At 41.8% G+C, this 14,850-nt stretch overlaps 1 protein-coding gene across 1 annotated transcript; it reads left to right on the plus strand.

The window, feature by feature from the left end:
* The first annotated feature begins 314 nt into the window (after window positions 1-314).
* adra2a (adrenoceptor alpha 2A) lies at window positions 315-5,720 on the plus strand. Its single transcript, XM_041784539.1, has 2 exons — window positions 315-566; window positions 722-5,720. Exon 2 carries the CDS (start codon window positions 927-929, stop codon window positions 2,178-2,180), a length of 1,254 nt encoding a protein of 417 aa, XP_041640473.1. The 5' UTR covers window positions 315-566; window positions 722-926; the 3' UTR covers window positions 2,181-5,720.
* Window positions 5,721-14,850: the final 9,130 nt, after the last annotated feature.

A 14,850-nucleotide genomic window follows, 5' to 3' on the forward strand; every position in this document is an offset into this window, starting at 1 on the left:
AGTGTTTTAATTCTCATGCAGAAAGTCTGTTTATACGTGAAACACGTGCAGCATTCATTCGTTTTAATATAATTAATGTAACATAGTGCCATGTTTGGGTGCATATGACGGTCATTATATTTTCTTTTACGCACACATACGCGTAAATAATTGACCCTGATATTCCTGCTCATGTCTCTCCCTGCTTCTGGGTGACCCGGTGAACACTTTTTGCAGCGTGCGGGCTATAAAGAGAGGGAGTGTCGCTCTGGTTAACACTGAGGAGAGAGAGAGAAGGGGAGAGAGAGAGAGAGAGAGAGAGACTCCACGCGCAGACAGACAGCAGCTCGGCAGCGCGCGGGATAACATGATTAGCGCTCCATTAGGTCCAACACTGCTCTCTATAGATGCAGCACAGGGATCATTGTGAGGGGAGAGAGAAGAGACACGGAGCGGAGACTTCACGCTTCGTCCGCCACATGGATCTGCTCAGCTGCTCATTGATCAGCTTAAAGAAGTTACACACGTAGTGTTTCTTTAATGCACGCGCATCTCAGGCACCGGAGTGGCTGTTTCACCAGCTTCAGGTAAGATTATTCTGCACTTTCTATATCTTTTGTTCTCACTAATAATGAGGAAACATTTGGCATAAAGCCTGATTTAAGTTACAATCCTTTGAGATACGTAGGTGGGGAATATTAAAAAGCATTAAAGGTTTCTGATTTCTGCCTCATGTTTTCAGATGAACTGACAGCCTTACAAAAGATCAGAGCGTATCCTCGAGGAGCCTGCTCATGATGAAAGAGAAAAATCCAGGAAAGCCTCACAGGGCTGATTCAGTCGTTTCCTTTCTCTTCCCTGCTGTGAGCTACTAGCTCTGTCCTTCCTGGTGATGATTTTTGTTAACCTCAGGTGAACTCAAATACAAAGTGGGCCAATCTGCTCTGATGGGGTTCTACAGTAACACCACCAACCGGACTCTTCCAGGCGGGGCCCCTTACAGCCTGCAGATCTCCCTGCCGCTCACAGTGCTGGTTGGGATCATGATCCTGCTCACTGTGTTTGGAAATGTGCTGGTGGTCATCGCTGTGTTTACAAGTCGGGCCCTTAGGGCTCCACAGAACTTATTCTTGGTGTCTCTGGCATCGGCGGACATCTTGGTGGCCACCCTGGTGATGCCCTTCTCTTTAGCCAATGAGCTGATGGGGTATTGGTACTTTGGTGAAGTGTGGTGTGAGATCTATCTAGCTCTTGATGTTCTTTTCTGCACCGCCTCTATCGCTCACCTGTGTGCCATCAGCCTGGACCGCTACTGGTCCATCACACAGGCCATCCAGTACAATCTCAAGAGGACGCCAAGGCGCATCAAGTGCATCATCTTCATCGTGTGGGTCATCGCTGCAGTTATCTCCTTCCCTCCTCTGATCACCATGGAGAAAGAAAACAGCGAGGAGGAGCCTGTGTGTAAGATCAATAATGACAAGTGGTACGTTATCTCCTCCTGCATTGGCTCCTTCTTCCTCCCATGTGTCATCATGGTGCTCGTCTACGTACGGATCTACCAGATCGCCAAAAAGAGAACGCGGGCACCACCGGGAGACAGGAAACGGAAGGAGATCGGAAAGACAGCGACCATAGCTGCATCCAACCGGAAGGAGAATGGCGTGGGAGCTGGTGATGCACAGAAACTGAACGGTGAACAGGACATTGAGCTGAGGGAGAAAGTGGGGGGCGAAGGAGTGGTGGAGGAGGAGAAGGGTGAGTTGAACGGGGTGGATCTTGAGGACTCCTCCTCCTCTGACCACAAAGTGAACAATCCCTGCTCCATCAAAAAGAAATCAACCAAGGGGAAAACTAAACTGAGCCAAATCAAACCAGGAAACAGTGAGATCAAAAAGCGTGAGCCGAGCACGAAGGGTAGCCGCTGGAAGGGCCGGCAGAACCGCGAGAAACGCTTCACCTTTGTCCTTGCTGTGGTCATTGGAGTTTTTGTCATCTGCTGGTTCCCTTTTTTCTTTACCTATATGCTGATGACACTCTGTGAGTCCTGCCCCGTGCCTGACACACTGTTCAAGTTCTTCTTCTGGTTCGGCTACTGCAACAGTGCTTTGAACCCGATCATCTACACCATCTTCAACAACGACTTCAGGAGGTCGTTCAAAAAAATACTGTGTAGGAGGGACGCTAGAAGATACGTATGATGGACTCCATCTTTATGTACATACTTTTTAAAATTTTTTTTACATAAACTGTGAAATACATCCACCATTGTGCATGGGTCTCTGGCTTTTTATTGCTCATGGTGATACAGCTTGGAGAGGATGAGCTTTATGTGCAGCATCTTTTTGAAAAATACACCAACAAGGCTTCGACACCAACCATGTTCAAACAAACATAACAGAACACCACAGTGAAAACATGTTATTTTTATTTGTATAAATGCTAAATCATATGTGTCGTACTTTACAGCTGTTCGTTGTACAAACATGTCTGGATATTTGTCTCTATTTTTCGCTGTTATGGATACAGTATTGTGCCATTTCTATGATATTGGTGACATTGGTAAAGACAATGGAAATAACTAAGAGTAAAGGGAGGGTGCTGGCTCTTTAAAGAATAAAAGCCTTTTCTTTATGGATCTCAAGGCTCTTCTGCAAGCGACACAAACACAAACATGAAAGCTTCTTAGAATAAGGAAAGGAAACCAAAGTAAAGACAGGAATTTTGCCCTTTTAGAGCCTGATCTGGTGTTAACATCTGCATTGGCTTCTTAAATGAAGAGGAGCTATTTTTCTGTGATTCAAGGGAAGTTATGCAAACTTAGAACCAGGAGTGCAAGCCCGGAGCGCCCCTTGTGTCAACCTCTACTCAAACAAAGCAGCGCAGATTCACTGGTATTATACATGTGACCTTTGTGAAGGATTAGAGAGAAGTTTAGATCTTAATGAGCCCTAATGTAGAAGAACAAATGTTCTTTGGTGTTTGGATTAATCACATTTTATTAGATGAAGGTCTTTTGTTGATTCTCCCCTAAAAATGCATTTTTAATACTTATCCCTTCTTAATGTGAGCATGCTTGTAGAGACAGATTAATGAAGCATCTGTAAGTGATCAATACAGTTGTGACACATGACATAGGAAAGAAGAAATAACGGTCCATTTACGTTTGTGTATTGTCGGTATGCTTCATTAAGTGAAGACACTGAGCCTGCCAGAGCTGAACCTGACTGACTGGTCTCTGTCTCTGCTTCCCTCTTTGAGTCTCAGAGTCTGAAAAAGAACGTCCATCATCTGTGCACTGAATTCAGAGTCTAACTCTTCCCACTGGAGGGACTGTGAGTAAATGCATTTTATTTTGACATTCAGGGAAGGTAGTTGAGCTGAGCCAGCTTCAGGAAGCTAAATGGCTCTTCTGGGAGTGTCTCTGTCAGTGTATCCAGCACCTTTAGCCTGCCATGTGCTCTGATTCAGCTGCTGGTGAGGTTTCCCGGCACGTCTGCAAAATGTCTAAGTGTTCGAGTCTGTGAGAAAGACGCTGTGTGTGTGTGTGTGTGTGTGTGTGTGAGAGAGAGAGAGTGCATGTGAGTGCACTCTCTCTCTCTCCATGTGTGTGAGAGAGAGAGAGTGCATGTGTGTGCAGTACATGTAAACACAAAGGATGAGCTCCCACTGGACAGACAAGTTTGCTGTAATCGTGCTGATACGCTGTGTTCAGTGTTGTGGAAGATTTCCTGGGATTACTTCAGAGAAAATGCAAACATCAAGCGTCATGCTGAATAGAGAAAAAATGGTTTCTGATAATTGTGGAGTCATAAAAGATAGCCATTGGGAGAAAGATTTTTTTTTAATGAATCAATGTCAGAGGAATGCCTTTGAATCTACTCTGACATTGTCAAAGATAGCATTTTCCCTTTTATTTTGTTTGATATTCTTGTATTTAAGTGCAATAGAAGGACACTGGTTGTTTGTTCTTTCTCTCTTCACTTGAAGTGAAAAGATTTCATCTGATTGTGGCATCAAAAGAAAAATCTGCAGGAACTGATCTGTGCAAGATAAACTTCAAGCCAGAATTGACTTTAAATAAATAATATTGGGAGAAAAATTACATAAATTAAAGGTACAATGTGTAATATTTATCCTAGTAGCATTTAACAAAGCAAATTTGGTAAAATGGAACACAATATTTATATGGAGGGCTGTCAAAATTTGTGTTGCATAACCTGAAGAAAAATAAAACTGTTTTATTTTTATTGATTCAAAATAAGCCTTTTATTCATACATGGGGAGGGTCCCCTCCATGGAGTCTGCCATCTTGGATTTCTGTTTCTTGCATGTCTCCACAGTACCAGAGAAAGGACCAAATAAAACAACTTTATATCTTCAGGTGAATAAACACTCACTAGAATAGGCCTACTTATAACTATTATGTTCCATTTTTTACCATGTTTCTTCTGCCAAATGCTACTAGACTAAATGTTTAACACTGCACCTTTAATTGTTGAGCAAAAGTACCTCCTTTTCATTGTAGACATTCTGCAGATTTGCACCTACAGCCTCAATTTGATCATAATGCCTAGTGGCTTATACAAGCATATTGTTGCAAACAAAAAACTTTCATTAACAGATCATTTTACTGGTTTTATGACAGTGTCCTGTTTCTAGCTGTATGTTCCTGAGCTTGCTCTCAACAGTAACACCGTGTCCTAGCAGCATGTGAGCATCAGGCATTGCATCACATTGCATGCTTGCTGTCGACACTGCTTCTGTTAAGAATATCATTCTCTGCTCTGTAAATTTCCAGCTCTTGATGATGTCTAGTGCTTTTATTTTGATGGCAGACACATTAGGTTAGTAATGACAAGCCTTTGTCAGCTTTGAGCGGAACCGTTTTGTCTCCGTTTGGGCACAAGCTGGAGCAGAGCATTGCAAACAGATATTTTAAATGCACTGCTATCCCCTCTTTGTGCAGCAAGCTAATAAGCTCTGTGAGTGAGGAAGTGAAAGAAACTCAATGAAATACTCATGTCTAACTCTCTTGGTGCCTTGTCATTTCCCTGTGTCCTTGTTCCTTCTCTATTATAACACGACACGGCAACAGAACAAAAAAGCACTGCTTCTTGGAACAATATTTTCATCTTAGTCTTATGGTATGGCCCTACTGAAGCAGTACAAACCATACAATGATGGACCTCTGAGCTCTTCCTATCTCTGTTGCTTATTTGCTTTATAGGGAGTCTTTAAAAAAACTGCATTTGATAAAGTGTGTTTATAAATCAGCAAGCCACCATGCCATTTTGTGAATGCATTTCAATCTCTGGGGGAGAAAAGCTGTTAAAAAGTTGTTTAAAAGTGGTAGCTTCACAATGCTAGCACACACAAGCTACATGCGTTTTTGGGAACTTGCAGCAGCACAAGGCCTGACTGTCCATGAAACTGAAACGTTGACCCCTCAATTTTTAAAAAAAGTAAGAAAGCTTAAGAGGTGAGCTGAGCAGAATGCCCTGTCGCTACCTGGCCTGGACACTTTCATTGGGGTTATACTGTTAAAGACTCAGCCTGTAATAGTAAGGAGGAAATGCAGTCCCTGGCTGTTACCCATCGGTATGAATCAACTTTGACATCTGGTGATTCCTACTCATTTTTTAAATAAACATAGAGACCATATTTGGACAACAGATGTGCATTTGTATCTGTTATGCTGAGAGACCTCGGTGTAAACACAAATGGCAACCTCCACCTGAAAATAAAGTGAAGGTGGAGGTGTAAAAAAACTGCAGCTCCTTGAGTGTCCATTTGCAAAGTCCCATACAAAAAATCCATTTCTACAAGAGAAATAAACATGTTTACAGCCTGGTTCAAAAAGAGTTTTTTTCTCCTTTTTTTCCCAATAACCCAGCTGTTTTGATGATACCAGAACTAAGAAGTGTTACTAATTATGGGAATAGCTGATCTGGCTTAGCTGTTTGCAAGGAAGCTAAATGCAGACCTCAGCTCCACTTTGCCTCTTTAAGATATACCTGTATTAGTCATACAAGGGGAAATTCCAATTAGGCTGACCTAAATTATTTGGTAGTTTGGTGTGAGAGAGCATTTCTAGTTTGGTGACCGTCTAGATGGACTGCTTCAGAGACCAGTGAGTGACATCACTTAGACTACGTCCATTTGTATGTAGTCCATGGGTCATGACTCAACGTCTCATAGTATACCCTGCTTTGTGATTTATAAGGCTTAAAACAGGACAAAAATTAATACATTGAACATCACATTGTACGAACAACAGCTTGAAGGTGCAGTGTTTAAATTAGGGAATAAGTTCTTTGTAGATGACATCACACAGCAGCAGAGAATTCCTCTTGGGGGACAAGTAGTGATTTCTGCATAGGGAAACGCAACCACAAAGGTCAGGTTTGGAGCTGTTTTTGACTATGCCAAGCATTCTAAGTTTGAAAATAAAAACAAACTTTATTCTTAAGCTACGTTTGTGTCCTGAGAGTAGTGAAATATCGAGGCAAAAAAATAAAATTTTAAAAAACTCATGGAGAAATGGCAGCAGTGTCACAACAATGTGCTTCCTCAGCTGATGTCTGTTCAGTGTCTCTTGTTTTGATGTTAAATCCATCTCTTTTAAGAGAGCCACATTATTTGGCTCAGCTCAGTAGAGCTGCATGTTTGGTTCCCAAACAAGTCTTCATTTTGGAACATTTTGCTTTTTAGGTGTGGATTAAATAAGGAAAGAACACTTGCACTCAAATGGGAGCTAACTACTGTAGCTCACATAAGAGAGCCATTTGGTAGAACAGGCTCATTATTACTCAGTCTCTTACCCCACAATGTCAGTTTCACTGTTTCAATTAAAAGCATGTTTGTGACAAAATTATGACTTTTTTTTAATGTTAAGGGGCTCAGCTGGTCTGTTAGTTCAGTAGACTCCTTTTGACCAGTTGTTCCTGGTTTGGAATCAGGACCCACCACCATTTTCTTATGATAAATAATGATCTGAATTCGTCAAATGTTCAACAATTCAAATTTTATTTCATGAAAAATTCTACAGTTTGGACCCAAAAATGAACCAAACTTGTTTGAACCGAACTTGTTTGAACAAAGACAGGACAACAAAACATTTTTAAAGAGCAAATTGTTACAGTAGAACATGCAATACATACATTTTACTTTACTCAAATTCTCCCAAGACTGCATGGAAATTTGGCGATTTCTCAAGGAATTTTTTAATTATCAAGGGAAAAATTGTTTCATTATCCAGGAAAAGAAGACACATTGGCCAAATCTCGAGGAAAAGATTAAAATATATGTTTTAATACGGTTAGACCTTTAAAAAATTCCATGGATATACTGTATATCCATGTACGGCTTTGCACATTATTCACTTTTGCCACTTTTTTTTTTTTTTTTTTTTTTCCTGGCCCACAGTTGCAACTCACATTTGGGCCCTGGCCCACCATTTGAAAACCACTGCTCTGGACTGTTGTCTCCTGTCTTCTGGATAGATAACGTTAGAAGCAAGGGGGTCTGCAGGACAAAGTAACTTGTGATATTGATCACCTCCATGCCAGGTAAATCTGTGTGGTAAAATTAACTTTTTTGTAAAGTGTAGGGATCATATTTAATGTCTATAGAATTTTTCTGATGATAATTGGGCTGTAAAGTTCTAACATTCCTTTGATTCCATCAGGGCTGGACTGGGAAGAAAATTTGGCCCTGGCATTTTTGGCTCAAACTGGCCCCTAACAATGGGTTGAATGTGATGGAACTGAAGGCGCCATTTCTTTGTCCCGCTTGATATGTACAGCAGCCTTCTTTTTTTTTTTTTTTTTACAAACCTTTGCATAACTTAGAGTTATATAGCATAGACTCATCCAGTGGTGTGTTTTCACTCCATTTTGACTGAATACATTGTGGTCAGAGGTGAGAATGATGGTCAAATTAAGAAGAAGTGCATTAAAAGTACGCACTTATTTAAAAAATCTCTGTCAAAATGCAGACCTATGAATTAAAGAAAATGTCATTATTAAGAAAACAACCAATGGGCGGCTGCTCCCTGCTCTGTGGGCTGGTGCTTAGTGGAAAAAGAAAAATTAAAAAAATAACTAGAAAAGCACTCGGAGACCGCCGACCTCCGCCGTAAGCCCTATCTCCCAATAGTAAAGAATCCTTTAAAAAATTCCTGGATCCAGACAGTGATCCAAATCAGTCCCAAAATCTAATCAGTTCTTCCTTATGCCATTTCTGACATTTCCTAAAAATTTCATCAAACTCCGTCCACAACTTTTTGAGTTATGTTGCCAACAAACGAACAAACAAACAAACGAACAAACCCACCCAATCACATAACCTCCTTAGCGGTGGTAATAAAAAAATAGATAAATCACACTGGCCCCAAAGTGCTTTGGCCCATCAGGATGATGCCCTATTTGCCAGATTGCCAGTCCAGCCCTGTTTCACCTTTGTTTCTAAGGGCTGTACCCCACTTCCTGACCCCCAACGGACATTTAGGATCACATGATTGCAAACAACCTAGCGACATCTAACAGTCAGATTCTAGATCGTGATGCTCACTTCTAAAGATAACTGTCGCAACCTGTGGAATAAAAAAAATGTGTATCTGTTGTTTTGACATTTCTGTGGTACTGTAGAAACATGCATGATGCAAAAATCCAAGATGACAGAGTCCATGTAGGGGACTCTATGAATAAAAGGCTTATGCTAATTTAGGAAAAATTAAACATCTTTAATTATTCTGGTGATTACATGCTAATCTAGATAGATAGCTCTAATTATAAATATATTCAATTTTTACCAAGTAAATGCTACATGGTGAAATATTACACACTGTACCTTTAAAACTAGAACATGAGATGTGAGGTCAATTCCTCATCAGGTCCCATACAATCAGACTTCTTCTTGCTACTAGAAAGAATGCAGGGTGTCAAGACAATCATGCATTGGCTCTGCTTTTGCAACCAGAGGATGCATCTACGTACTTCTTATAATCTATAAATGAGCCACAGCAGAGGAACAACTAGTTCAAATTAAAAGTGCTGTCAATTTTTTCAACTAGCCTTTTGATTTGAATAGCACAGACTGCTTAAATGTTTTGGGGATTTTGTCATCTGCCATGTACACTGGATTGATTTTGTGCAGAACAGAATAGACTTATGAGCATGTCTTTTAACATGAAAAGCAGCACAGGAGTGTCTGCAGAATCTACTCAGGGATAGAATGAGCCTGTTTGTCACCTCTTGTCTCTTTTGTCTCTGCCTTTCTTGACCTCACATCAACAAGCAGCAGTGATATCATTAGGTGGAAGTGCTCAATGACAGGAAGAAGCCAGCTGTTGTAGTCAGCAGACCCTTTTCCACTCTCTCACACACAAGCGCACACACTCTTTCTTAGCCTCTGGGAATCAGGGCATGGATCATCAGGTTAGAGTGCACATCCCTCTTCAAAAGGCAGAGCATGGTGGGTAAGTGCTTCTACCATTGAAACAGACAGACACTGTTTTCAGCTGCAGAAATCATACAGGACAAACAATCACTTACAGTTAGAGGATGTGGGCTTTGGGTTTGGATTAAGTTGCATTTGCCTCACAGTAGCTGACAGTCAGTGCATGTCTATGTGTGTGGGGGATGGTTTTAATGATGATGTGGGAGGATGGGCAGGTCTGCTTTGTGCACGTGTGCTGTAGGTGGCCGGGGTGAAAAGGTCGCCATGACGATGCCTGTCGACTGTGACACCCACATGCTCCAACCTGTAGCATCTTCATTTTCCAGAGTGACATCCGCCCATTCGAGGTGGCTGCATAAACATGGTAATTCACCGCGATAGAGATGACTCACTGTTCCTCTCGTACTTCAGCGCTGCAGATTCCCAGGTTGTCTGAATTTGTCATATGAACCAGGGTTTGAACTTTCCAAGAACATTTGGCAAAAGCAGGATCAGATTTTCAAACAGTTTGCTGATAGCTGCTGTATGAGGAAGCCTTCCTTTAAGTGTTAGTAAGGTCTCATTTAAAACACACTCTCAGTCTCATAAATGGCTGATTAGCTGTCCGGCCTCAGGGTCTGATTGGGGACACAAAACAAAAGCAGAGCAGCGGATATTTCCCTGGAAAATAATTTGCCTAGACAAATCTGTTTTCGTGGAAGCTCATTATGATCGAGAGCAATCAGCTGCCATCATAGCAGAGAGCAAAGAGCATTATACAACACGATGATTGGACCTGTGAGGTGTTTGCTGTGGCTGCAGAAAGGAGACGCTGATGACATGATTGAAAGGGGTTTGATGTTCCAGAAGAATGGAGGAGCAGGGGAGTGATTTCCAAATACAACAGTTTTGACTCAGAAATGTGTTTCAGGTTGATCTAGTTAAGATTTTTGATGCTAAGAAAATCCAGAAATAGTTTAACTGCAGAGACACTGAGGAAATGTGCAGATACGGACTCAGGATTCAGGTAAAAATAAACACACAACATCCCGTAATAGCATTAAATTACAACAGACTTTAATTTGCAAATGTAGGTTAACCAAAAAAGAAAAGAAAAAGAAAAAAAAAAAAGAAAAAAGTCCTCATTTTCATACGAATCCATTCCAAAGTTTGAAATTGTAATAATGAACAACATGCATGCTAGGGCTGTGTATTTCCCATAGCCTCACTTTATGCACACATCATGATACAGGGGCCACTATAATGATTCGCATCATGATACAGGGGCCACTATAATGATAAGCATCATGATACAGGGGCCACTATAATGATACGCATCATGATACAGGGGCCACTGTAATGATATGCATCATGATACAGGGGCCACTATAATGATAAGCATCATGATACAGGGGCCACTATAATGATAAGCATCATAATACAGGGGCCACTATAATGATACGCATCACGATACGGGGCCACAATAGTGATACGCATCATGATACAGGGGCCACTATAATGATTCGCATCACGATACAGGGGCCACTATAATGGATGCATCATGATACAGGGGCCACAATAATGATATGCATCACGATACAGGGGCCACTATAATGATATGCATCATGATACAAGGTCCACTATGATGATACACATCATGACACAGGGGCCACAATAGTGATACGCATCATGATACAGGGGCCACTATAATCATACGCATCACGATACAAGGGCCACTATAATGATACGCACAATGATACAGGGGCCACTATATTGATACGCATCATGATACAGGGGCCACTATAATGATACGCATCATGATACAGGGGCCACTATAATGACTCGCATCACGATACAGGGGCCACTATAATGATACGCATCATGATACAGGGGCCACTATAATGATACGCATCACGATAGAGGGGCCACTATAATGATAAGCATCATGATACAGGGGCCACTATAATGATAAGCATCATGATACAGGGGCCACTATAATGATAAGCATCATGATACAAGGGCCACTATAATGATAAGCATCATGATACAGGGGCCACTATAATGATACGCATCATGATACAAGGGCCACCATAATGATACGCATCATGATACAGGGGCCACTATAATGATAAGCATCATGATACAGGGGCCACTATAATGATTCGCATCATGATACAGGGGCCACTATAATGATACGCATCATGATACAGGGGCCACTATAATGATTCGCATCATGATACAGGGGCCACTATAATGATAAGCATCATGATACAGGGGCCACTATAATGATACGCATCATGATACAGGGGCCACTGTAATGATATGCATCATGATACAGGGGCCACTATAATGATAAGCATCATGATACAGGGGCCACTATAATGATAAGCATCATGATACAGGGGCCACTATAATGATACGCATCATGATACAGGGGCCACTATAATGATACGCATCATGATACAGGGGCCACTATAATGATAAGCATCATGATACAGGGGCCACTATAATGATAAGCATCATGATACAGGGGCCACTATAATGATACGCATCATGATACAGGGGCCACTATAATGATTTGCATCATGATACAGGGGCCACTATAATGATACGCATCATGATACAGGGGCCACTGTAATGATAAGCATCATGATACAGGGGCCACAATAATGATACGCATCATGATACAGGGGCCACTATAATGATAAGCATCATAATACAGGGGCCACAATAATGACACGCATCATGATACAGGGGCCACTATAATGATTTGCATCATGATACAGGGGCCACTATCATGATACACATCATGATACAGGGGCCACTGTAATGATAAGCATCATGATACAGGGGCCACTATAATGATTCGCATCATGATACAGGGGCCACTATAATGATAAGCATCATGATACAGGGGCCACTATAATGATACGCATCATGATACAAGGTCCACTATGATGATACACATCATGACACAGGGGCCACAATAGTGATACGCATCATGATACAGGGGCCACTATAATCATATGCACAATGATACAGGGGCCACTATATTGATACGCATCATGATACAGGGGCCACTATAATGATTCGCATCACGATACAGGGGCCACTATAATGATAAGCATCATGATACAAGGGCCACTATAATGATTTGCATCATGATACAGGGGCCACTATAATGATACGCATCATGATACAGGGGCCACAATAATGATACGCATCATGATACAGGGGCCACTATAATGATAAGCATCATAATACAGGGGCCACAATAATGACACGCATCATGATACAGGGGCCACTATAATGATTCGCATCATGATACAGGGGCCACTATAATGATACGCATCATGATACAGGGGCCACTGTAATGATAAGCATCATGATACAGGGGCCACTATAATGATTCGCATCATGATACAGGGGCCACTATAATGATAAGCATCATGATACAGGGGCCACTATAATGATACGCATCATGATACAGGGGCCACAATAGTGATACGCATCATGATACAGGGGCCACTATAATCATACGCATCACGATACAAGGGCCACTATAATGATACGCACAATGATACAGGGGCCACTATATTGATACGCATCATGATACAGGGGCCACTATAATGATACACATCATGATACAGGGGCCACTATAATGATTCGCATCACAATACAGGGGCCACTATAATGATACGCATCATGATACAGGGGCCACTATAATGATAAGCATCATGATACAGGGGCCACTATAATGATAAGCATCATGATACAGGGGCCACTATAATGATACGCATCATGATACAGGGGCCACTATAATGATAAGCATCATGATACAGGGGCCACTATAATGATAAGCATCATGATACAAGGGCCACTATAATGATTTGCATCATGATACAGGGGCCACTATAATCATACGCATCATGATACAGGGGCCACTATAATGATTTGCATCATGATACAGGGGCCACTATAATGATACGCATCATGATACAGGGGCCACTATAATGATAAGCATCATAATACAGGGGCCACAATAATGATACGCATCATGATACAGGGGCCACTATAATGATTTGCATCATGATACAGGGGCCACTATAATGATACGCATCATGATACAGGGGCCACTGTAATGATAAGCATCATGATACAGGGGCCACTATAATGATACGCATCATGATACAGGGGCCACTATAATGATAAGCATCATGATACAGGGGCCACTATAATGATACACATCATGATACAGGGGCCACTGTGATGATATGCATCATGATACAGGGGCCACTATAATGATAAGCATCATGATACAGGGGCCACTATAATGATTCGCATCATGATACAGGGGCCACTATAATGATTTGCATCATGATACAGGGGCCACTATAATGATATGCATCATGATACAGGGGCCACTATAATGATACGCATCATGATACAGGGGCCACTATAATGATAAGCATCATAATACAGGGGCCACAATAATGATATGCATCATGATACAGGGGCCACTATAATGATTTGCATCATGATACAGGGGCCACTATAATGATACGCATCTTGATACAGGGGCCACTATAATGATACGCATCACGATACGGGGCCACTATAATGGATGCATCATGATACAGGGGCCACAATAATGATATGCATCACGATACAGGGGCCACTATAGTGATACGCATCATGATACAGGGGCCACTATAATGATTCGCATCACGATACAGGGGCCACTATAATGGATGCATCATGATACAGGGGCCACAATAATGATATGCATCACGATACAGGGGCCACTATAATGATATGCATCATGATACAAGGTCCACTATGATGATACACATCATGACACAGGGGCCACAATAGTGATACGCATCATGATACAGGGGCCACTATAATCATACGCATCACGATACAAGGGCCACTATAATGATACGCACAATTAGACAGGGGCCACAATAGTGATATGTATCACGATACATGGGCCACTGTAATGATTCGCATCATGATACAGGGTGATAAACATGACGTTATAGTCATTTCCTATACTGATTTTACTACAGAAGAAGAAGAAGAAGATAATCCTTTATTAGTTCCACAAGAGGAAACTCACAGTTCGCACTCTATTGTAATACATGCTACACACACATAGGCTGAATTACATGCAAATACACATGCACAAACAGGATCCCCATGGACATGCACTAATGGAGAGATGTCAGAGTGATGGCCTTGCTGCTCTCGTTGAAGCACTGCTGTGAGCTGTTGGGGGTTCAGTGCCTTGCTCAAGGGCACTTTGACAGTGCTCAGGAGGTGGCCTGGCACCTCTCCAGCTACCAGACCAAAGTCCAGTTGTGGTCTGACTGGGACTTGGTCCAACAACCCTCCAGTTCCCAGCCCAAGTCCTTCCAGACTGAGCTA

The sequence above is a fragment of the Cheilinus undulatus genome, linkage group 4 (genome assembly GCF_018320785.1).
Source record: "Cheilinus undulatus linkage group 4, ASM1832078v1, whole genome shotgun sequence".
Classification (NCBI taxonomy): domain Eukaryota; kingdom Metazoa; phylum Chordata; class Actinopteri; order Labriformes; family Labridae; genus Cheilinus; species Cheilinus undulatus.

Excerpts from the sequence above, each read along its gene's own strand:
- adra2a (XM_041784539.1), top strand. The coding sequence starts at position 927 with ATGGGGTTCTACAGTAACACCACCAACCGGACTCTTCCAGGCGGGGCC.